The 25,235-nt window shown below is 40.4% G+C and overlaps 2 protein-coding genes across 4 annotated transcripts in view; one reads left to right on the top strand and one right to left on the bottom strand.

Moving 5' to 3' along the window:
• Window positions 1-19,108, top strand: part of LOC134678625 (GTPase-activating Rap/Ran-GAP domain-like protein 3) — a 133,037-nt gene extending 113,929 nt beyond the window's left edge. For all 3 annotated transcript variants that reach the window (XM_063537263.1, XM_063537264.1, XM_063537262.1), the window contains 11 exons: window positions 154-288; window positions 375-638; window positions 1,101-1,204; window positions 3,044-3,157; window positions 4,220-4,322; window positions 5,065-5,154; window positions 6,028-6,149; window positions 8,841-8,977; window positions 9,497-9,648; window positions 10,106-10,245; window positions 13,461-19,108. In XM_063537263.1, coding sequence (XP_063393333.1) covers window positions 154-288; window positions 375-638; window positions 1,101-1,204; window positions 3,044-3,157; window positions 4,220-4,322; window positions 5,065-5,154; window positions 6,028-6,149; window positions 8,841-8,977; window positions 9,497-9,648; window positions 10,106-10,245; window positions 13,461-13,652 — 1,553 coding nt within the window. In that variant the 3' untranslated portion in view covers window positions 13,653-19,108. The remainder of the gene's footprint in view (window positions 1-153; window positions 289-374; window positions 639-1,100; window positions 1,205-3,043; window positions 3,158-4,219; window positions 4,323-5,064; window positions 5,155-6,027; window positions 6,150-8,840; window positions 8,978-9,496; window positions 9,649-10,105; window positions 10,246-13,460) is intronic.
• On the bottom strand, window positions 19,098-24,943 carry LOC134678632 (uncharacterized). Its single transcript, XM_063537278.1, has 5 exons — window positions 23,295-24,943; window positions 23,071-23,128; window positions 22,573-22,697; window positions 19,611-19,774; window positions 19,098-19,303 (listed from the first exon to the last, which is right to left on the bottom strand). Exons 1-5 carry the CDS (start codon window positions 24,800-24,802, stop codon window positions 19,215-19,217), a joined length of 1,944 nt encoding a protein of 647 aa, XP_063393348.1. The 5' UTR covers window positions 24,803-24,943; the 3' UTR covers window positions 19,098-19,214.
• Between the last annotated feature and the right edge of the window lie 292 nt (window positions 24,944-25,235).

Below are 25,235 nucleotides of genomic sequence, written 5' to 3'. Positions count from 1 at the left end.
AACATGACAATAAGAAATTAGGATCCAGCAATTCCAGCATCCTTAACTTTCGGGAACGGGAGTCAACTCTTCGTTTCATGTGTAGTTGTGTATTATGCTCTGATCTAACTTGTGTAGTTATTTGTCACATGTCGGGTTGTTGTTTTGCGGCAGGGAGCGGCCGCCGCGCGCCGTGGGAGGGCCGCGTGTGGCGCTCGACCCCGCTGCCCGGCGCGCCCGTCTGCGCCGAGCAGATCTCGGAGGGCAAGCTGCTGCTTTCCACCAACAACAACACATACATACTCGAAGGTACAGTCGTCCAGCAAGGTATAATAATTTCCGTTTTGTCGCTGATTTTATGAAAAAATTTAAATTCACAAATGTACATCACACAGACAGTGGCACGACCCGCGTAATCCTCCGATGGGAGGGCAGCGTACGCGCCGTGCGCCTGACGGAGCGCGCGGGTCTGTTCCGCGTCGGAGCGCGCGCCAACGGCGTCAGCTCGGCGTCCAGCAACGCCAGCAGCGCCGGCGTCTACGCCGTCCCGCTCGCCCAGTTGTACGCCGGCGCCTGGGCCATGCGGCCGCTGCAGGACTGCAAGCAGGCGCGCCTCTCGCGCACCAAGACCGCACACTTCTTTGACCTGGTGGAGCACAGTGAGTCACATGATTGTATCTTGAGCAACGGCGTACCTAGCTCAACTCCACCTACACCGGCGCGTGTTGTAGAGACTGCTGCTAGACTTCAAGCAGGCGCACCACTCATGCACGAGCAGTTCGTCTACTTGGTGGAGCACAGTGACTCACCTGAGACAATTTTCTCTTTAGACACTGCCTTCTCTTCTTCTTTTCTTTCTCTCTTTATATTAAGTATCTATGGCCTCCGGTTCTCACTGTACAGTACATATGTCTTCCTATATGTATAATATGGCTTTGCGTCTGGGCCTGGCTTATTTTTCTATTCTAATCTTCAGCTCAGCAGCTACTAATAGAATCATTTGATCTCGCTCGGCGTAGGTGTAGTCTGATCCTAATAAAAGCTTTTTTTTTTCGGACTATCGAACCACCTACTTACTTTTCACTTCAAATAACATACAAAGAAAATGTGTTTATGTGCAGGTGGCAGGATCACCCTCGTCGTGTCGGTCAGCAGGCGGGTGCTCATCATGGCGGAGGAAGAACGGCTCGACAACGACAAAGGCTTCGACTACGTCCATATCAAGGTACTCGTATCGTAAGCTCGACAAAATACAAACCGGAGCCTGCATGGGAGATCAAGAGGGGTCTAAATTGTAGTTTTTATAAAGTTAATAGTTGAATGAGAAATTGTATGTTACCACGCATTGTGATCAAAGGCAAATGTTGTGAAAAAAATTAGACAACCAGAAAATAGACAACTTTTGCACTCATACCTATACAAATGTTTAAATTTTATTTCTGTTTTATATTGTTACCCTGCCTTTCAATTATAGTATAAAATAAGGGACATTAGCGAGGGATCTGACTATATAGCAAAATATTAAACAGAAGTATATTTTCAGATTATGTGAGATAGAAGGTAACCCGGCCATTCTTTTGTCTCATTCAAATTTTGGCTTCATACCCTTGAGGATATATATTTCTAAGGTACATTCACAAAGTTTTCAGGAGAGAATTACAATAAGTAATAGGTCTATCTCTTCTTAATTATGTTTACATCGGCAATCGTAAGAACCGTCGGAACTCGTAGTTTACATTCCTAACTTCCAAATGAATCCGAAGAAATCTAATTAAGCAACGTTCGTCAACTAGTTCGTTTAAGGCCTGCCATTGCCAGACTTACTTTAAACTTTACATAAAAGTTACTCGTTTTAAGTAAAGGCTTTATTTAATAGGCAAATCGTATGAGTTATGTCTTTTTGCCTTTATCTGCGAAATCTTGGACGCTGTAAGCGTCCCAATGTCATCAGCGCAAAATCTTATCGTTAATTGGACTTCGTGAGTCATTAACTGAGAACTCTCACGCTATACGATCCGCAATTGTCCTCACTAATTACGTCTATTCCTTCAGAATGGCCTAATCAAGTATAGGACACGCTTCGGCCCAATTTGTGTAAGGTTTATTCCGAAATGTCAATGCACTATTTTATCGCCCGACATTAACAAAAACTGAAGGTCGTGAATTCGACCGAAACGACCTATGTACGTTTTGCGCGTGTTTTTCACGCCAGTGTAACTAGGTCGTTTGAGGGGTGCATAGCAATTACATAAATTCGGATGCGGACGGTCGTTTTTCTTGGATGACCTCTGAGCCGACGAGAAAATGAATAGTGGTAGGATCACCGCCAGTCACGTACCTACACATTAGTATTTTCCAAGTACCTAATGTGTGTACCTGAATAGCGTTGATAATAAATTAAATATAATGTAATAAATTTCTATCAATAAAAAATCTATAATAAAATTGGCACTTGCATTTTCAGAAGCACATGTTATGTATTATACAAGTAGGTTTGTCCACATTCCCATAATATACTTGAGCTGATACTAATGATAATAATGTCCGCTATTCACTGTCTTATACAGAAGTTCCACTTGGGGCAGTAAATTACAAAAGCTAAAGTTAGTTCCTCGAGTGAAGTACCTACTATTGTGAACTCTATCCTATTTCCGCCAGATGTAGTTACTTCGTTAAGACGTTTGCAAAAGCACTGTAGTCGAATAGTTTTCTAATCAGCTGAGAATCGTTTTCTAATCAAGTGTTGATTCAACCAACTCGAGTTTATTCCAAGATTAGTAGGTACAGTCAGCAAAATTGCGTAGCTATCATGAATCAAAGATCCTATCTAAAGTACCTATCTAAACCGAATCCGTTATAATCCTATAGGTATATAAAAAAGAACCTACACATATCAATTTGGTCAATCGAGACTAACGGATTATAACTCCAACCAAATATCTTGTTCCAATCAGGTACACGTTTAGAAGTACATATTACCGTTCTATTTTTGCACAGGGCGACAAAATCCAAAAATGAACCCTGTGTTGAGATGGTAATGTTGAAATTGGTTTGTTGTTGTCAGGACGTCATGCTGGGCGAGGTACCGTCGCTGATTAAGTATTTGAACTACGACTCTGGCGTAATTGTGGCAGGGTACAAACATCACTGGGAGGTCGTTGACTGCGGCAGTGGACAGGTGAGCTTAAATCTCTTTATGTACTTCTATGTTGACAATATTATATGGAATGTTGTACAACATTATAATTTAGGCAGGTACCTGTTTTGCGCGTTTAATCCAGCTCTTGGTTGACGAGTGGAGATCATGGATCATGGCTAACTCTGCTAAAATAATTATTTACTACACCTAATGCTCTCTACGCACTGATGCACGAATTTAGTTCCGATTTTCCGTTTCACGTTACTAAATCGAAATTGGTCTTAGTGTTATTAGATTTCGGTCGGTCTTCGGTCGTGTTTTAATTTATCGCCACTCGTTTCGAATTTCCTCTTTTCCGCACTTGTATCGTAAATAACTATTACGTATGACGTACCTTCAGAAGGTTTTACTGTTTTTGTGGCGTTTTCTGCGCCGCATAAAGTACCGTCGGCTATAAATAAAACTAATAAATTTGGTGACGACATTGACCAATAGATGGCTCTGCGTGTACATTAAATGGCGCTATTATTGTGTCGACGTAGTTTGTATAAGAAGTATTTTAATAAAGATGACCTATCAGTAATTAGTTACAAAATACAATAACTTAGTTTTTGACGTGTTCTTATTAATTCCAGTAAGGACATGATACCATCGATAACCATAATTTTATCATTTATGAAGTTTTATTTTCATCAGGCTTGCTTTGCCAGAGCGCGGCGCGCTCGTTCATTCTTCCGTGGCCTTGCCCCTTGCTTCGCTGGTCCGCGATTACTATAATACTACCGTTTAACTGAGGCGGTTGGTAAGAAGATATTAGGGCAGCCACTGATTGGTTAAAGGCTTGGCTGTTAACTAGTTTTAGTCCCAAGTACGTTCTACTAAAAAGTCACCGCGCAAGTTCTTTACCAACCGCTTGAGATAAATGGTAGACCTTACAGCAGGGGTTCCCCTAGGCGCCCTAACCTAGGTAGGTTGTTCGAAATAGATAGGTAAGGTAATAGGCCTCACGGCGCCCCAGTAGGGCGCCGTGGTGCTTAGTTTGGGAACCCCTGCCTTATAGATACGTGAAATGAGTGAATGTTAATATGATTGATTTTGTAGTGCGTGAAACGCGCTGACAACGCTGAGCAACGCCGCGGCACCCTCGTGAACGCGCTGCGCATAGGCGATGAGCGGGACCGACAGATCGTGCTATGCTACAACCGTTAGTATTACCATGGACTCCTTAGAGTAAGCTACAGAACAGTTATGACCACGAAACGCACACTTGGAGCATGCTAGGCTGTCGGAGTCAACCACCGCCGAACCGAATTTGACATGATGCCTCTCCGTCACACTTATGTAAGTACGAATTTACAAGTACGACATAGAGGCAACACGTCGAACGTGGTTCGCGGTAGGCCCTCAGGAGAGTGCGTTCCTACGGAGTAAATGCCATGCACGCGACATGTCGTATATTTAATACGAGAAACGTCACAGTGATGACTAGCACTGCGCATAGGCGAAGAACGGAACCGAACATACATAGATTATAATTACAGTACTGTAATAAGAAGCCGCGAATCATGGCGTCGTAATAACGCATCGGCCACAAAAGGCGCGCTCCGAGTTCAAGGAAAATGCCATGCACGCGACATGCTGTGTGCGAGAATTGTATGTAATGTTTGATCTACCAACTACCAACGGTTATCACCCAAGTATTCAAACTGGTTAAAGACTCAATTTCTCTTTGACAAATATCATGCGCCATATTATTTGCAAAGTAAAGCGAACGAATGAGAACAAATTTTTTGTGTAAACATTCTTCTAGTAGTACCTATTGGTAGTTGATTATGATTGGAGTGACGAAATGAAAACACTCACACATACACCCTAACCCTAATTTCCTCATATGCTGTGATGATGAAGAAGGATTAAGATCTCAATAACTGGTGAACGTTCCACAGATACTTGCCACTTCGAGAGGCTGACCAACCGCGGCCTGGAGAGCGAAGCCGAATACGACTTCCACTGGACTTCAGTGCCGCTGGCAGTCGGTAAGGAACATACATAATTTAACTTTCTTTTATGATGAAAATCTCCCACAAACCCGGTCTTAATATATAAAACAAAAACTGTTTGAGCAGAGTTAGCGTGAACGACCAGAATACGAATATGGTTTTGACAAAAACGGGACCAACTTAAGGCATTCAAACAAAAACAATTAACAATTTTCTAAACCGGTTCACAGAAATAACGAAGTTCTGAGGTAACATACATACAAAACAAAATTAAACTTGTTTCACTGTGTTTTTCACACAACTCGTTTCTAAAAAGTAAAAAAAAATTATAAAAAGTAATGCGTGCTTTCAGAGGTTTTCTTTTTCTTACTCCTTCAATCTTTGATTTATGAGAAGTTATATTTTCAGAACTGCTCGCCGAGAACTTTTATTAATTACAAAAAGTTTAAAACAAGGCACTTTGTAATTGGCATTAATGAGATAACTTTTCACCTTTGTCTTCAAGATGGTTTCTACTTTATTTATATATTTGATAACAAAATATCTGGAAGACCGAGCTTTGCCCGGAAAACATATTAAAACTCAAAAGTGCGCGTTTTCCCAGAGACAAGACCTAGCTATTCGATTTATCGCCCCGGAAAACCCCCATGTAGCAAATTTTATCGAAATCGTTAGAACCGTTTCCGAGATCCCCGATATAGGTATATACTTAAATGAACAAGAATTACTCGTTTAAAGGTATTAGATTCGTTTCTCAATAGTGATGTCGTTAGTAAGTTGCCTAAAGCCACGAACGAATAAAATAAGAAGGCAAAAGCGCGTACCTCCAATATTTATACACTGTTCGGCACTTTTATTTTTTCTGATTACTCTGGATATGTTAATTATGAAGCGTATTATTTGTTGCAGTGAACGCGTTCCCATACATAATGGCGTTCGCCGAAGACTTATTGGAGATACGTCTGGTGGCGAACGGTTCGCTAGTGCACGCCGCCTGCATCCCCGGCCTTAAGCTGTTGTGTGGACAACGCGTAAGTATACTTATATACAACTTGTATACAACTTCGAAATAAGAACAAAATGACATAAGCTACTGTGAGATTGAAGGATACATAGCAAAGTAAGTTTTCTGATTACGCGGGAGACTCTTGTGAAGTTATGAATAACTAGAATACGCCAATAAGCCGTATCTTGAGGCTACTGTCATCTTTGCGCTGCTGGCTTTGCGCAATATATGATGGGTACCTAATGGTTTCAACATAATATCATTAATTTTATTTTTATGGATTTATAGTAATCGGTTTTTGATTATGAAAGGCTATAAAACGAAATCAAATAAAACTGCATGCTATTCAGAATATATATAATCGCATTTACTTTATAATCGTCGAATTAAAAATGCAAGTAATATTTCATTGCTTAAAAATGTACTTCTTATTTATTCTGGCAACTGTTAATATATAAGTGCAAATAAGGCTCCTACTCGTGGAGATTTGAGGGTGTATAAAGGACGGAACCACACTCATAAAGAGTTCCTGTTCACTGCAGTTCTTCTGCAAGGGAAGACCTCTGGGCGCAGATCTTGTACCGGCAGCCTTAGAGCGGAAGACTGGGTCCTCACAGCAGCTCATTGCGTTCCAAGTGATTTCTTACTTGTCGTCCGATATGGTGGCATTTCAGATTTGGATCCTATTACAAAGTATACCCCTGTAAGCCCATATTTAGAATGGATTCAAAAAACCATATGCTTGAATGACGTTTAAATAAATTATGATTATAAAGATTCCCCAATAACGTAATCCCAGTAAAGTTAAATATTTCACATTATATTATATTATTGTGAAAAACATATTTCAACTACAGACGCATGTCCCCTAATCTTCTGTTTTCGATTGTTCTCTGTAGATATATCATGGATTCTATCGAATAACAAACACCATTATTAATCCTGACGGCCTGTAGTAATATGTAGTACCTATTTAGTTAAGTTTTAGAACCAAATAAAAATCACAAACTTGTCTAAACTTAAGAAGATTAAACATACAAGTCGGAAACTGATATTGAATTACCCAAGCTACACATTTGATGTTTAACTTTATAGTTATGTTTATATAAACTTCAATTGGTTTTTGTTATCAAATGTCATAAAAAGAAATGAAATAAAACTAGAAAACTATAAGATTTATTTTATTTTTTTCTTTTGAAACATGTATTATATATAAAGAATCCGTTAATCGATCTCCAATCTCCGGCCTGGGTAGACGACATGTTAATACCTACTTTTTTACTGCCTCCCTGCCTAGGCCTCAACAATGCGCTATAAGCATCTCATGAGCGGAAAAATATAGGTTATTTAGGTGCAAAAAAGAGCAGCTTGCATAATACCCGTGCCGTGGCAAGTGACTGGCAATAATCTAGCACTTATGCAACACAGTCACTCGGCGATCAATAGCTTCAGCATTCTAACTTTCTAACGAACGATAAAGTCTGTTATTGATATTATGTAGGTACTACTCGTACTTACATACCAATTCTTTAGTGGTGGTATAACAGTTTTAAACTAATTACGCGCCCTCCCACAGCATCTAATGGACCCGGGTATGTCCTTAAACTACGTCCAAAAAAGAGGTATGGGCACGGTGATTACTGTGAATGTCATCTCGCTTGTCAACGCGCATGTGTATGTAGTTGCAGACATCCATAGGCTACGGAGACTGCTTACAATCCGGCGGGCCGTATGCTAGTTTTCCACCGACGTAGTATTAATTAAAATAATCTTACAGCAAACACACACAAAAAAAAATTTACTTTTGCCGTGTTGGGCGAGTAAGGTACACGGAAGAATGTACTTATTAACCTATCAAAATGGAATGAACATCAATAATTTGTAAGTTCGAACTAGTCTCCAGGTGCCAGTTGTCAGTAACCTGCCACCTCACGTCATCCGGCTTAATTAATACGTATATACGTACGTGCAGTCTAACGATGCAGTTTGACGTATGCAAATGCATCATTACGCTTTAGTTCGTGTAGGTTCATTTCAAGCGATTACCGTTTTACGTAATGCGTAGAGACTTAGTAGAAGTAGTACTAAACTCTTTATTGTAAACAAAAACAATTAGGTAAACCTAAGTAGGTACAAAGCCAAACTCCTTTAACGGATCTCTTCCAGTTAACCTTTGAGTTGGCGACTTGGAGAAACTGAGAGGAGGATGACAAAATGTATCAGAAAGACAGAGGATAAAAATACGGCATAACATAATTTATATTTGCATTTTACTAACAGGGCTTTTTACTAACATTTTATTAGCGATTCACTATAGGCGCTTAAATGAGTCCTCGCCTGCCGCCCGCAACTTCCCCGCCACCCTTCCTTAGTCGTCCTACCCCGTCGCCCCCGTACCGCGCAGGCGAGTACTCATGAAAGGCCTGTGCACACCGGCTGCGTGTGCGTGACGTGCACGTGCGCGTGCAGCGTTGTAGTATACAGACCCTTATGAGAGACGGCACACCGCGTGCGTAACGTATGCGTGTGCAGGTCCAACATTTTAACGCACGCACACGTGCACGTCACGCACACGCAAGCCGGTGTGCACAGGCCTTTAAGCGGTCGGTCTATCTCTATAATATGGCTACGCTAGTCGCCGCCGCTCGAGCGTCCACTCCTTTTGCATCCATACTTTTTCGCCGCTGAAAGGCATTAATAAAACTCATGTTTCTAGGACATATTCTACGTGGCATGCGCGCCCGAGTACGTGCCCCTCAACGACGACGATGAGGCCAACCTGGGCCTGCCCCCGGAGAGCATGGAGCAAATCCGGCAGCGGCAGCAGCCCTACTCAGTGGATGGAGACGACAGGTCAGTCCCGGCCAACGCAAACGAACGGTTTGCTTTAAATTTAAAGTTCCTTTCAACTGTTTAGGCGGTGCCTTTGTCTCTCAAAATCTGAGGGTACCTTTTTTTTCTAGCCTATTTCAGTGTCCCACTGCTGGGCAAAGGCCTCTCCTCTTAATTTCCACGACTCCCGATTTGGTGCTTCCTCCAGCCAGTTGTTCAGGAAGCTGTCCAGGTCATCTCGCCATCTCCGTTTGGGCCTACCGCGGCCACGTCCCTCTACCGGCATCCACTTGGTGGCTAAGCTAGCCCACCTCTCCGGATGCATGCGGTAGACGTGACCGGCCCAGTCCCATTTGAGCCTAGCGGTTTTCTCGCCTACGTCAGCAATGAGGGTTTTGAAGCGCAGCGTGGTGTTTCTTATTACTGCTAAATTTCGCCGTGTGCTACCAGGTGGTCCATCGGTTTAAAGGAACTGATTGTAAATCTATGTAAAAAACATCGCGGATTTAGTTCCTATGAATTTGTTATTTACATTTGCAGTAACGAGCCGTGCACGAGCGCTGCGGCCCGCGCCGCCGACGCGGCGTCTGCGTCAGCGTCAAGCCGCAGCAGCTCGCTGTCTTCAGAGTACGACACTATACGCCCGCCGCTGCAGCGCACGGCGCGCGTGTCGCCGCCTAACTCACCACAAGGTGACTACCAATGCGTCAGCTCCACTCGTACTCTCGTGGTATCTTTGTCTTCAGACCATGACACGACGATTTGACACAAATACAATACTAATTTATACACTTACCATTAACTTAATTAAAATACCTATGTAGACCAATCCTGAATCAACTAAAGATGTAAAAGAATACCTGTTATCATCTAGTAATTATGAATATATTTTATAAAACGTAACTTTAATGTAACATGTGTACTGTTCTATAACATACCTATGTAGTGCATTAGTCCGAACTCTAGCTGTAAACAAGCCATTTTTGGCTTAGCAGTTAAGAAACATGAAACTCAGCGATTCATTTAATTGTTTAGAACTTTAATAAATGAAAAAGAAAAAAAAGACGTAAGCATTAAAACTTTACGAGTTATCGATCGATCTATAGATATTCGATTCGTAATGAGTAACCGTAGGTACTTTTATTACAGTGTCAAGTTCGACTTCGACCGAGCAGCCGCCGACGCCGCCGACGACGGCGTCGTCGTCCCGCTGCGTGCGAGTGTACAAGATCCCGCACGGCAACCTCGGCGCCGGCGCCTACGCGCGCCAGTCAGTCTCTGTGGACCAGGTACCTACTCAACTTCAACTTATTGTTTCATTTCTGTTATATGACAAAAAAAAGTTTTTTTTTAGGGTTCCGTACCTCAAAAGGAAAAAACGGAACCCTTATAGGATCACTCGTGCGTCTGTCTGTCCGTCCGTCTGTCACAGCCAATTTGCTCCGAAACTACTGGACCAATTAAGTTGAAATTTCGTACACATATGTAAGTCTGTGACCCAAAAACGGATATGTAACGTCAACAAATGAATTTTAAACATAGGGGCTACTTTTGGGGGGTAAACCATAAAATTAAAAATCAAAGTTTTGCAAACTATGTCGTGTTACATATCAAACGAAAGAGCTCATTGTGAGAATCTCAAATATATTTTTTTTATAAATTTAAGATAAAAATTTTAGAAGTTATTCAAGAAAATAGACAAAAAATGACCATTCCCCCCCCTCTATCTCCGAAACTACTAAGTCTAAAATTCTGAAAAAAATACACAAAATAGTCCTTTACCTAAAGATGACAGGAAAACTTATTAGAAATCTAGAGTCAAGCGTGAGTCGGATTTAAAAACAAAAATGCGGTTTAGGTTTTTTTAGGGACACAGCCGCAATACTTTAAGTGAAACATGATGTAGACAGCTATTGCGAAGGCCCTAGGCCGATATCCGCATAAGGCCGAAGACTCGAAGCGTCCCGAAGAGGCGTGCCTTTAGCTTCAAGCGTGAGTTGGACTGTAGATAAAAAAATGCGACTAGGCTGTATCTGGCACACAGCCGAAATGGTACTTGTAGTACTGATTGATTAGGTTACTAGGTATTGTCACGTGTTTTAAAAAGCACTATACAGGGTGGCCAAAAAATAAACTAAGTGTATTCCCGTTGCCGACGTGCAACCCCGAAATCGCGAAGAAAAATTTGGCTGTTTCATACGTTTTGGCTGGTCCGTTTTCTATGGGAGGATACATTTTTTTTCGCGATTTCGGGTCCCATAGTAAATGTTGCTCAGTAGGTATAATCCCAAAACCTCCCTGGCTATGGGAATGTGCGTATTTTTTGGCCACCTTGTAGGTATTATCTCTCTTCGGCCTTCGCTTTTAAAACACTTGCGGAAGTTGTAGGAAGCGCGACCCGTCGGACGCTCCGAGTTTTAAGCTCTACGCGGAGCCACAGAATAAATAATAGTACTAGGTACAGAAGACTCACTCTCTAACAAAACGCGTCTGTCACGATCAGCACAGATATGACCGCTAGGTGGCGACAGCGCCACGCGCGGCTTATGGCAAACCCCAAAATTGGGGTCGAACGGATGTACTTTTAGCTACCTGTAGCAAAGCGACGAAATCGCGGAGTGAAGCTGGAAACAAATTATCTGACGCGACTGACGGACGCGGCTGACGGGCGCGACATAAAAGTGTGCACAGTGTTCGGGACGGTATACACCCACTTGCCAGAATTTCATTTGCCATAATTTCATTTGCCATAATAGTCAACAGCCATTATATTGTTTCCCATAATTACATATTCAATACTTATTGTTTACTATATTAGTCACATGCCAGAAACTTTGTTTCCCATAAAATCAATTTCAATAATATCATTTGTCATCATCATTGTAAGCCATAATTATCACTAGCCATAACATATTTTTTTTACAGAAACCAAATGCTACTAGAAAAATGGGTTAGGTTAGGTTTGAACTGCGACCCTTACAGAAAAGTAATGCTACTGGAAAAGTGGGTTAGGTTAGGTTTGAACTGCGACCCTTACAGAAAAGTAATGCTACTGGAAAAGTGGGTTAGGTTAGGTTTGAACTGCGACCCTTACAGAAAAGTAATGCCACTGGAAAAGTGGGTTAGGTTAGGTTTGTACTGCGACCCTTACAGAAAAGAAATGCTACTGGAAAAGTGGGTTAGGTTAGGTTTGAACTGCGACCCTTACAGAAAAGAAATGCTACTGGAAAAGTGGGTTAGGTTAGGTTTGAACTGCGACCCATACAGAAAATAAATGCTACTAGGAAAGTAGGTTAGGTTAGGTTTGAACTGCGACCCTAACAGAAAAGAAATGCTATCAGAAAAGTGGGTTAGGTTAGGTTTGAATTGCGACGCTTACACAAACCAAATGCTACTAGAAAAATGGGTTAGGTTAGGTTTGAACTGCGACCCTTACAGAAAATAAATACTACTGGAAAAGTGGGTTAGGTGAGGTAAAATATTCTATTAAATAGTATTATTGCAATTAATAATATGGACAACAACACGTATGGCACTCGTACGTTCTGGAATCTAATAATCGGGTAAACAAAGAGTATGTCACATCATTTTTATGGTAAACAAACAATTCGGGCAAATGAAATTCGGGCAAATAAAATTCGGGCAAATGAGTATTATTTTATATAATTTTCGGACAAACAATAGACAACCGTTCGGGACGTGGCTTGCGGACGCGCAACAACGCTTAGTCCACAATGAACTGTAGACGAAGAAACATGCATTTTTGTAATCCTTTAATTTGAGATTATACAGTAATTCCTTGTTGCGAACACACTCGATAATTCTTTCCTCCATTTTTACCGTACGCACGTCCAAGCTCTCGCGTAGTCCGCGTCCTTCTGGCGCAGTGACGCGTCCCGCACCCCGTGCATACTACTGCATACCGTCCGCGGACGTTTTCGGCTGACAGGAACATCCAGCACGCCAGATTTCTGTCGGACGTCCGAAGGCTCAAGGTCAGCACAAGGTTACGTCCACGGCTTACCTCCGATAGTTTGCACAGTTCAGTGTATATTCATTATCTAGATACCTATAAGTCGCGGCTGTGAGCCGCGTCCGTCAGCCGCGTCCGATAATTTGTTTCCAGCTTGAGACACGCCTGGCGGAGCTCGGTCTTCAGTCTTCGCATTTAGACACTTGTACTATTGTTCGGCATTTAATTTCCTATCTAAGCTACTTTGCATATTTGCAGAGATATAAGCCACCACGCCAGAAAACTTCATATTACATGTGTTGAAAACTTGATTGACTCATTCGGGTTTTTCAAGACGTTTCACTCACGTCACGTTACACGTACAAAAAAAAATTGTTGAAAATTGTGTGATGTACGGAACCCTTGAAACGCGAGTCCGACTCGCACTTGACCAGTTTTTCTTAGTCCGCCCTGCAAAACGCCAAATTTACGCTTATTCCTGATATTAACCATAGCTCGATAACTAAGGAAATGTCTTATCTGTACCCGCAGCCACGGCCTCAAGGTGCGGCCGCGCTGCTTCAGGCAGCGGCGCTGCTGCCCCAAGGAGCTCAGCCTCAAGCGGCTGCGCGAGCCCAAGTGGAGCCTCAGCCCGGGCCCTCGGGGCTCCAGCGGCTCGACTACCAGCGCCCATCCACGTCGCGAGCCCCCACGGAGCCGCGACCATCCACGTCGCGAGACTAAAACGTGCACAATTTAAAACTGATCTAGTCTATTTACAAATTTTACTCTATGTTATTGATATCTTTGAAGTATACCAAATATATTTGGAGTAGGTTCTACTGTGAAGGTAGATTAATTATATTTTTATTGAAGCGATACTCTGAGTTTGTGATCTAATTGGCCATGGCCGTGAGTGTATCTAGGCACTTTATTTGCCACAACCACAAACATTGACTTTTCTGACATGAATAGTCGTTCAGATGTCTCCCGGATCACATACACGGTTGTATCTCTTATATCGTGGTTATATCTAGTCTAGTACAATATGAATTAACTAGGTAATGGAAAAGATGTGATATAAAGTCAAGATTGACGGGGGAAGGGGTAGTGCGGACTGCATAGTTGTATATCTAGTAAGACGATACTTACCGCTGTATTCACAATAAAATTGTATAAAACCCTCATATATGGACTTCGTCTAACGCTATCAATCACTTATGTATATATATAATAGGTACCCGCTACTGATAATTATATACCACATCATAATGTTTGATGGGTTTGCCTAGTTATTTAAATAAATTATGGAAATAAGTAACCAAATTAAAAAAGTACTAACAATATTAAAATTACAATACTTTAAAAGAACTGACTTTGACTTTCTGGCAATTTAGTTAGATTTGTATGCACAAAATATATGCTCAAAATATTAGAAAGGCGGTTTTAACAAATTGTCAAAGACAAAGAAAATGGAATGCTGTAAAAAGCATTTCAAAGAACACACTAAGCGTAGTTATAATAAATAAAACATTATATTTATAATATCTTAAAATTCTAAATGTAAATATTATAATAAAATATCTACACTCCTGTATAATACTTATACAACAGTGACGATGAGCAGATTTTTGTTGAATTTGGATACTAACACAGAACACTACCTATTCAAGAATACCTACGTTAGAAATTACACAATAACGTCAATGATTATGCACCTATAGTTCATAATCGTTATTTTTTATATAATTATCGTTTATATCTTCGAAATCTGCTGATCGACAAAATAATAGTAGGTATTATTTTACTTACCTACCTACTATAGGTATCTACGGTAGATAGGGTCGTCAACAAGATCTAGTCAATATTTCAATGACTTATTCTCTGACATAGGTAACTTATAAATCTCACACTCACTACTTATTAAAGCTAGCTTAGTTTAAGAATTTCTAAATGAATTATACCTTAAATGTCTATTAGGACACCAGAAAAGAAGTGCCATCCAATTAATTTTGATTATCATCTAGACTTAATTAAAACTTACATTTTGCGATGCAAGAGAATTGAAACAGTATTTACTTAAGTATAACAATAACTACTGTCTTTACAGAGATGGAATTCTAGTAGTAACTATTTTCAATGATATTATATCTTGATATTTCAGAGGGTATAAATATAAAGTAAGTAACGTGAGGAGAGGCCCATCGGCCAACCAAAGAAAGAACCAAACTGATAGCAACTTAAGATCTCTTTATAGAATAGGAAATGAATTTAAAAACACTAGTACGAAAATGTTAAATCTATTTATATATATTATATGTATACCTAATGGATAGGTATTTCTAATATATTACGCTGAATGGTACGTAGCCGTCACCAGTCTTCATGCCACGGAAGCCACGCATGATATTGTTTAACTCGACGATCGTAATAGGCCTATGTAAATCACTTCACTGTTTACTTGTTTCCATGACCATATATGTATTGTTATTATCGGAAATTGTCATATTCAATCACATTGTTCATGCGATATCGAGCGAGAGATGTGTAAAAACGACAAATATACTTTCATAGATATACGCAATTGAACAATAATCTCTTTAGGATTGGAAAAAGATTTAAATAAAATCACCTTTATATATTCGTCGGCGTGTCTATATTAGTACATTTGTCTGTTATTAAGCTAACGAGGCCTTTTTGGCGAATGGTATGGTATATTTGATCTATTGGGTGCAGTCGGTACAGTGTCGTAGCAGGCGCCGCACGAACGCAATCATTCCATGTTGAATTTAATACTTACCTAAGTACTAATTGTTATCTATAGTCACTAATCGTTGTTTGGAGACTATATTGAAATCATTTTATGTGATATCTACTTGTAAAAAAATATAAAATATAAAAAAGAATTAAATGTTAAATTTACAATATAGGGAGGATAGGGGCGGTACCAAACCTGAGCGGACGGCTAGGACTGATTCAAATGTTCTCATTGACAACTCACCGGATTGAGTTGCATCGCTACTCGTTAGAAGCTTTCTCGAAGTCATTTGTTATGGAACTGCATGTGGTTACCTCCATAGATTACTATAGTAATGCATGTACCTAATCCATAACTTGTGTAATGTTACCCGACCCGTGAATAAATGTCATAGAGATCGATATTATTCTCAGCAGTAGTGATAAAATAAATGTCAATATTTTATGTAGCGGTTTGAGCCACTGGCCAACCAAAGATTCGTTAGATTGTATGTTACTCAAAAAAAACCCTTGGGCATATTTGGGATGCTATGCGAGCGTCGACTATAAACTATCAATTTTAGGTGTACCGTGTACCTATATTGATAACCATTTGTTTGTATATTCTCTGGACAAAGCATCGTGATTGTAATTAATGGTAACAGATTGTGGTAATGGATTTGATGACACCACGCTAATATCTACAAAAATACAAAACAGTCCTAGACGCTTTAGCATTTATCACGCCCTAAACGTGCCCTAGGGATAGTTACACTATTCATGGACCAACAACAGACTGACAACGTTGCCGCTCTTAGCATATCTGCAATGCAACCCAAAAATTAATGTTACCTACGACATGAGACTCCATTTTGAACGTTGTTTTGATTGTTAAGTCCCACAGTAGGTAAGGAGGCTAATGCATATTAGGATAGGGTATGCAGATATGATTAGCGCGACAGAATGACAGAATATTAATTACCATTATCACCGAAGCGGGGTATGTGTTTACGAAATAGAGTTTAAGTTAGTTTAATCTCGCATCGAAGTTTTGTCAGGGGAGGACTGTGTTACGGAAATGATAAAGGCTATTTAGGAATTGGTTTGGATACCCCTAAACAAGATTTCGAAAGTAAATGGTAGGGGTCCGATTTTCATATAGCAATAGCGTGAAATTAACCAATACTCTTTTGATGCGGATGCCGTTTTAAGCCCATATTTCTACAGTACTCTTAAACAAATGCGCGGCATATTGCGCCTATCTATCTATATTCAGAAAGGTTCATTGGATTTAAATATCTATGAGCGACCAGTACGTTTACCTATGTGTTGGACACATCATTGATAACCATTAGGCACTTAGAGAATATATATAACCAACGGAGTGGTCATTAACAGGCGTTCCCCTCTGTCGAAAAAAGGCGCCCAATGGTCAACCACATGTCAAACACATGTATGGACTGACGTTTATCTGACATGGCTATGTTGACGTTACGTATACATTTGATGTGCCCCTCCCCCGCAAAAAACGGCAGACTATTTTGTACCGAAAATTATAGACATGGCGTCTCCATTGGTTATATTCTCTAAGATTAGGCAGGGTCATCCGTGGACTTATGCAAAATCGGAACCTGTCGTTTACTAGGGTCTTTCCAAAAATCTCATCTACGCTTAAAGTATAAGCTACTAAATGTTACATGTGTAGATCGTAAATGTCTATATAAAGTAGATGCTGCGATGTCTCTTAGGACAATCTGTTATGTCCGACGGAAAGACCCGACACCCGCTTCGGTGACTTCATACAAAAGTAGTTGAAACAGATATTAAAATAAAGACATATTTTACGCCAAAATTGAAGGTGTAACTCATCCCACGACAATGCATTCCTAATTATATTGATAATATATGATATTAGCAGAGTTTATCAATTGTTCGGTAACGTTAAATTGCGTTGCGAGAGAGGATATGAATATTAATAGAAATAAATTAAATACCTACTAGGCTACCGTCCGTCGCATTACATTCAGAGATGCAGAGGTGCAAACTAAAGTCTAAACTCACATATTTTGTTCTGTAACCTTTACCGTCACCGTTTATCTAAGTAAATGAAAGCCACGCGGACTGTGTTTCTTTTAAACACGAACAGAAGTTAAAATGAGATTTATAAAAGAGTTGCGAATATTCTGGTCTCATATCTCTACGTGTTTTGTGAATAACCGATGGAATACGAGTTTTGTTTTTGTTAATTTATTTAGATACATTATGATCTTACATATTCGTACACTGCATTATGTAAGCAATTAAATCGGGTATATCTGCGGCTGAGTGTACATATACAGATAAATAATATAGTCCAACTGGTTATCGCTTTACAAAATTGTGTTCCTCTGTATTTGTTATACAGGACATAGACTAGGAATCCTCTAGACCGAGTTTAGAGCAATTATTTCATGCAACCGACGATGCCAAAAATGCGGGGGTGCGCGGGACGAGGTGAGCGAAGTCCCGTGCCGTGATTGGTCTGTTCAAAGACACGGACGTCACACAAAGACACTTTCGACTCGAACATGGAATGGAGTAAAATTACCGTATGCGTGGCAGAGGCAGGGGTGCGAAGCTCCTGACTTCGGCCTAACTCGGCTCCGCTCGGCTCAGCATTGCTCCGAGCAATTTTTAGGGTTGGCACCACTTGACTTCCTTTTGCGTGCACGACCACAGATAAGATAATCACTTAAATTTTGACAACCCTAAATAGCCGAAAGGGATAGTGCCATATATTAGAAAGGGATAGTATGATTCGACCCTGAACCGCTGTCAAATTCGGTTTTGTAGGAAGCTTCCTTTCTGTACGGTAGTACTATTATTTAATCTGTGGCAGAGGGGGTAGCGCGACTATGCTCAGTCTGGAGGATGTTTTGTCTGTGATACAGGATATCCCTACTTTAAACCTATGTATTTTGATTTCTTGATTATGGAATAGTAACTAGCACGGGTCATAACTACGAGTATATAGTCTCAAACCTTGTTATTCAGACCCAATATTATTTATTTGCAACTTTAGATATCGTATGTGACTATGTGTCAACTAAACTCCCAAATCCCTTATCCCCTTGTATAAAAAGTCAAAAAATGGGGTTAGGGGAAGGAGACCTGCTGAGTTAATTATACCATATATATATGGCTTGACAACAATGAGGAATGTCATGCCACTTTGTACGGACGCTACCAAATATTTTGTCTTTGACACTAAAATATCCATATAAAATATTTGGTAATCCCATGATCCTATTGTAAATTTATAAAATATTTCTTGGATTTTGAAACGTTATTACGTGGCTTTAAGATGAATGTGTCTTTTGATATTTTTCTCTTCTCTCGGCGATAGCACTTTACGATTCGAGATTTTAACCCAGTTATTTTTATCTGGAGTTTATTAAAAGAAATAAATGTCTGTTCAATGAGAATTCATGTTGTTTTATTTACTTATATAAATAACTTAGCAAATACATTAAAGTACCCTTGTCTTAAAATAAACTCATAATCAATGTACAGTAAATCGATAACAATATGCTATAACAACTTAGGTTGTTGTTTTAAAGTAGTAATGTCTAAAAACCGGGGTATCTCACCTTGTGGGGCGCGTCTTGACGAACTTTGTCCTGGAATAAAAAAAAGGAAAATCAACCCTTTTGAACGCCAAGGACGTCTGAAGTCTGGTATTCTAGTCCAGTTAATTATTGCTGTTAAGTACCTTGTAAAATCTTCTTAAAATTCATGCGTGCGTGCGTCCATAAAGTACGTGGCGAATGTCATCTCGTTCTGCCGCGGCGCGGGCGCTGCCTTCAAGTACTTGGCTGCGAGCTGGTTTATACGCCTACTTGTGTCAGCGACCGCGGCGCATAAGATCGATCAATGGTCACTGGTCAGTCTAGACTTCTAGAGAGTTACTATTACTACTATTGGTACCTTGTAAAATCTTGTGTCTCTCCATATAGTTCCTGGTGGCGAAGCTCATCTCGTTCTGCCGCGTCGCGGGCGCCGGCGCAGTCTTCAGGTACTTGGCCGCGAGCTGGTTCATACGCAAGCTTGTGTCGGCGGATTGCACGGTTGGCTCGTCGCCGAACGTCACTCTGTGAGAAACGAGTTACAAAAACTGGTCAAGTGCGAGTCGGACTCGCGTTTCAAGGGTTCCGTACATCACACAATTTTCAACAATTTTTTTTTGTACGTGTAACGTGACGTGAGTGAAACGTCTTGAAAAACCCGAATGAGTCAATCAAGTTTTCAACACATGTAATATGAAGTTTTCTGGCGTGGTGGCTTATATCTCTGCAAATATGCAAAGTAGCTTAGATAGGAAATTAAATGCCGAACAATAGTACAAGTGTCTAAATGCGAAGACTGAAGACCGAGCTCCGCCAGGCGTGTCTCAAGCTGGAAACAAATTATCGGACGCGGCTGACGGACGCGGCTCACAGCCGCGACTTATAGGTATCTAGATAATGAATATACACTGAACTGTGCAAACTATCGGAGGTAAGCCGTGGACGTAACCTTGTGCTGACCTTGAGCCTTCGGACGTCCGACAGAAATCTGGCGTGCTGGATGTTCCTGTCAGCCGAAAACGTCCGCGGACGGTATGCAGTAGTATGCACGGGGTGCGGGACGCGTCACTGCGCCAGAAGGACGCGGACTACGCGAGAGCTTGGACGTGCGTACGGTAAAAATGGAGGAAAGAATTATCGAGTGTGTTCGCAACAAGGAATTACTGTATAATCTCAAATTAAAGGATTACAAAAATGCATGTTTCTTCGTCTACAGTTCATTGTGGACTAAGCGTTGTTGCGCGTCCGCAAGCCACGTCCCGAACACTGTGCACACTTTTATGTCGCGCCCGTCAGCCGCGTCAGATAATTTGTTTCCAGCTTCACTCCGCGATTTCGTCGCTTTGCTACAGGTAGCTAAAAGTACATCCGTTCGACCCCAATTTTGGGGTTTGCCATAAGCCGCGCGTGGCGCTGTCGCCACCTAGCGGTCATATCTGTGCTGATCGTGACAGACGCGTTTTGTTAGAGAGTGAGTCTTCTGTACCTAGTACTATTATTTATTCTGTGGCTCCGCGTAGAGCTTAAAACTCGGAGCGTCCGACGGGTCGCGCTTCCTACAACTTCCGCAAGTGTTTTAAAAGCGAAGGCCGAAGAGAGATAATACCTACAAGGTGGCCAAAAAATACGCACATTCCCATAGCCAGGGAGGTTTTGGGATTATACCTACTGAGCAACATTTACTATGGGACCCGAAATCGCGAAAAAAAATGTATCCTCCCATAGAAAACGGACCAGCCAAAACGTATGAAACAGCCAAATTTTTCTTCGCGATTTCGGGGTTGCACGTCGGCAACGGGAATACACTTAGTTTATTTTTTGGCCACCCTGTATAGTGCTTTTTAAAACACGTGACAATACCTAGTAACCTAATCAATCAGTACTACAAGTACCATTTCGGCTGTGTGCCAGATACAGCCTAGTCGCATTTTTTTATCTACAGTCCAACTCACGCTTGAAGCTAAAGGCACGCCTCTTCGGGACGCTTCGGGTCTTCGGCCTTATGCGGATATCGGCCTAGGGCCTTCGCAATAGCTGTCTACATCATGTTTCACTTAAAGTATTGCGGCTGTGTCCCTAAAAAAACCTAAACCGCATTTTTGTTTTTAAATCCGACTCACGCTTGACTCTAGATTTCTAATAAGTTTTCCTGTCATCTTTAGGTAAAGGACTATTTTGTGTATTTTTTTCAGAATTTTAGACTTAGTAGTTTCGGAGATAGAGGGGGGGGAATGGTCATTTTTTGTCTATTTTCTTGAATAACTTCTAAAATTTTTATCTTAAATTTATAAAAAAAATATATTTGAGATTCTCACAATGAGCTCTTTCGTTTGATATGTAACACGGCATAGTTTGCAAAACTTTGATTTTTAATTTTATGGTTTACCCCCCCAAAAGTAGCCCCTATGTTTAAAATTCATTTGTTGACGTTACATATCCGTTTTTGGGTCACAGACTTACATATGTGTACGAAATTTCAACTTAATTGGTCCAGTAGTTTCGGAGCAAATTGGCTGTGACAGACGGACGGACAGACAGACGCACGAGTGATCCTATAAGGGTTCCGTTTTTTCCTTTTGAGGTACGGAACCCTAAAAATGAAGTCAGTAAAATAAAGTCAGTCAGAAGAAATTTGAGAACCTTTCTATGTGCTACGTAGAGATGTAGTGCATAATTGTTTTCATCGTATTTTCTCGGAAACGTTCGTATTTGTCATGCTACTTCAGTCAACTTCAGTATTTTTTTACAAGCTTTTATTTAGTTTCACCTGACCGTTGTCTGTCTGTCTGTCTGTCTGTAATCAAATCTTGCAAGTTAAATTTGATCCACTTCCCGATTTCCGATTGAGCTGAAATTTTGCATACATACGTAAGTCGGGTGACAATGCAATATTATGGTGTCATGGAGCTGATCTGATGATGGAGACCACAGGTGGCCATAGGAACTCTGTGATAAAACAACGAAACCTAATTGTGTTTGGGGTTTTTAGAATGTCTCGATGAGTATTAGTTGCCTGTGGAAAGAAAAGTACAGTCAGCGATAAAAGCTTGTACCAAAAATGAAATTTTTGCCAAGAACTTATTGTACCGAGACTGACTGAAATAACAAGACACGTTCGTACGTTTCCGTGAAAATACGTTGGAAAAAATTATGCACTACCTCTCTAGATATTTTATGACGTAAATCATTGTATTAACTCTGTTAAAATATAGAGTAATAGTCTTAGAATAGTTCCTGCTTTGAATTGATATAGATGGCGCTATACGGCTTCGAATATTATGCGGTAAAGGTTTCGTCACACTGAAGTGGGATGTGACCCTTACCTTTTGGTGACTGATATGTTGGTCTTATCAATGTGCATCTGCACGCATTGCTGCCTCGTGTTCCGGTACAGCGCACTGGCCGACGACGGCATGTCCGAGTCTTGGAGCACGCCGTTCACGTGTGTCTATTAAGAAGCCAAATATAAATAGTTAACATATGATTCAAATCTTTCTGATAACTGGGCGGAACGGGCTATTCCCAGCAGTTATAACACTGAAAACAACTGGAAAACAATCTCAGTAGTTAATGCAATAGTGATTAAGATGGCAATTTATTTCAGTCAAAGTATAAATAATATTATATGTTGTCAGGGGAATAATCAAATAAAAATAAACTTACACTCTTTTCAATTAATGTTGGTGGTTTAATAATATATGGTTTAATTTGTTGCACCTGTTACAAACACAACTAAATACAACTTTGAATAACTAATGACTAATTGATATATTTAAATCTGATGATGATTATGTTTGGTGAAATAATAAGATAATAGTTACCATAACTTTATTGTAGTATGTCCATCCAACATTGGAGTGGTCACTGCCTGAATCTGATCTGAAAAAGATATCAGAATAATGTGATGAGTAAATTGAAGGACAATCAATATTCACGCTGTTGCTTCATTTTAAATGTCAGAAACAGCAAGTTGAAGAGTGGTGTTTTGTTAACACAAGAAATTCAACTTTGGCTATTGTTTTTTTTTTGTAATTTTGGTACTTACCCGCTGTAATCCCTAACATCCAAGTAAAGGCTTTGGTCAGGAGACATGAGTGGTGTGGTGGCATTATCAACCTGCACATTGTACAGACTCTGCTCATTCAGAGTCTTCTCATCGTTGTAGTTTGACACATGCTGTGTGTCAGGGCTCTCACGCATACTTGCTTCCACTGTCTTACCTACAGGTAATATACCATCGAGAAAATTTAAATTAACAGGCTGTTTAACAACCTCTTTAATGCTTATTTCGGAACGGTTGCACTGTATCTGTGCATTGTTGTATGTTTGCTTCATCAGCTCTTTGTTTATAACTGTTGATGTTCGTACCATTTCTAAACTCGTCATCACCCCTATGGATATCTTGTGCTGATCTCTGTCTATAGTTTCCACCGCAACATGCTCCCGCACAATGTTTTGAATGGGCAACTGAGGTGCACAACTAGCATTTGTTATTAATTTGTCCACTTTCTCTTGTAGCAATTGCAACTGCTCATTCTGCAGTTTAATAATCTTTAAGAGATCACCAACAGTCGGTTCTCGCTTTTCCTTGCTTACATTCATTTGTTTTTCAACATCTGAGCATTGTTTTTTAGCTTGCTCGTACCTTTCAATGATCCAGGCTTTCTTGTCAACTGCATTTGGATGCTTTGGTGAAATAGATTCTTTCCTAATATTAGTGGTTTGTTTTTCTTGTGAACACATGCAATGATTACAACTTGGTTGTGGTGGCGGTGGCTGTATAATGTTCAGGCAGTTGTTTTCTCTTTGGTGGCAATAATTTTGCTCATTACGCCCAATATTACCTGGTGTAGAAGTATTAAAGTTAGAATGAGTTGGAGTTTTATTACAGTGATGACAACTGCAACTATCATCCAAGTTGCCACTGGATGCTTGATGAGAGGGTTTGGGAGCCCTGTTCACAGGACCGTGAGCTGTCATATTGTAGTGATTCTCCTTTCCCAAAGCCATTTTATTCATCTGAACCTGAACTGTATCCTGAAGCTGAAACCTGTTCAAACCTCCACGGGTTATAAAGAAGTTATCATCTTTATGCAGGACATTAGGTGGTGTGACAATTTGACCATTCTCAATAGGAGATAAAACATTAGATGGTTCAGGCGTTAAATGTAACCGCCTGCTCTGGGCACTGCAAACATTTTCCTGACTAGCACTTGACACTGGTGTAAAGTATACTGGTTTTCTAGGTCGCTGGCTTGATGAATCCAGCATGCTTAGCTCCAGTTCGTTGCTGGGCGACCAATGGTTACCCGTATCAAATCTACTGACTACTTCGGTCTTATTCACAGTCGGATAAGGTGAAGTATCGCTATACTCGAATCTCTTGACGGGGTCTGGACTGTATAACACGTCTTGCGCAAAAACACATGGAAGCTCCGGCGCTTCCGTGTCCAGATTCCTTTGGAGGAAAGGTCGGGGCGAATGGCAATCAGACTCATTCATTGTAACCAAGTTTTCTGCCCTACACGGTGTTAAGAAGCGCACTCTCTTCATGGAGATCAACAACAAAGTTCTACAAATGCGGAAGCTACTTTTTTCTAGTTGCTGATGTCGATAAAAGTAAAGCAACCATTTTAATAAAACACTTTATAAACTAAATTCTAATACAAACACTTCGGTGAGTTCGGTGTGACAACAAACTATTGTAATTAAACTAAAACTACTAGACTAGTTTAAATTTTGACAGTTAAGTTTACCACAGACGCGACCAAAGTTTAGATCATATCTATGGTTCAAACAAAGAGCCTCTACAGACGGTTACGATTTCTTAATGGGGACAGTAAATTTACTTAATGATTTAATAAATCAAATTATGTATAACCTTGACAAATCGATGTAAAAAGATGGCGAAATCATGAACAATGCAAAGTTAAATCATATAATCACAGATATTACCTTAAAATCTATAAAAAATGTGACCTTTAAC

The sequence above is a fragment of the Cydia fagiglandana genome, chromosome Z (assembly GCF_963556715.1).
Source record: "Cydia fagiglandana chromosome Z, ilCydFagi1.1, whole genome shotgun sequence".
Lineage (NCBI taxonomy): Eukaryota > Metazoa > Arthropoda > Insecta > Lepidoptera > Tortricidae > Cydia > Cydia fagiglandana.
This window is presented reverse-complemented; position numbering and strand designations above follow the sequence as displayed.

Excerpts from the sequence above, each read along its gene's own strand:
- LOC134678632 (XM_063537278.1), bottom strand. The coding sequence starts at position 24,802 with ATGAAGAGAGTGCGCTTCTTAACACCGTGTAGGGCAGAAAACTTGGTT. Across the intron at positions 22,698-23,070 it reads CATACTACAATAAAGTTATG|ACACACGTGAACGGCGTGCT; the intron begins GTAACTATTATC and ends GCTTCTTAATAG. Across the intron at positions 19,304-19,610 it reads GAGACACAAGATTTTACAAG|GACAAAGTTCGTCAAGACGC; the intron begins GTACCAATAGTA and ends TTTTTATTCCAG.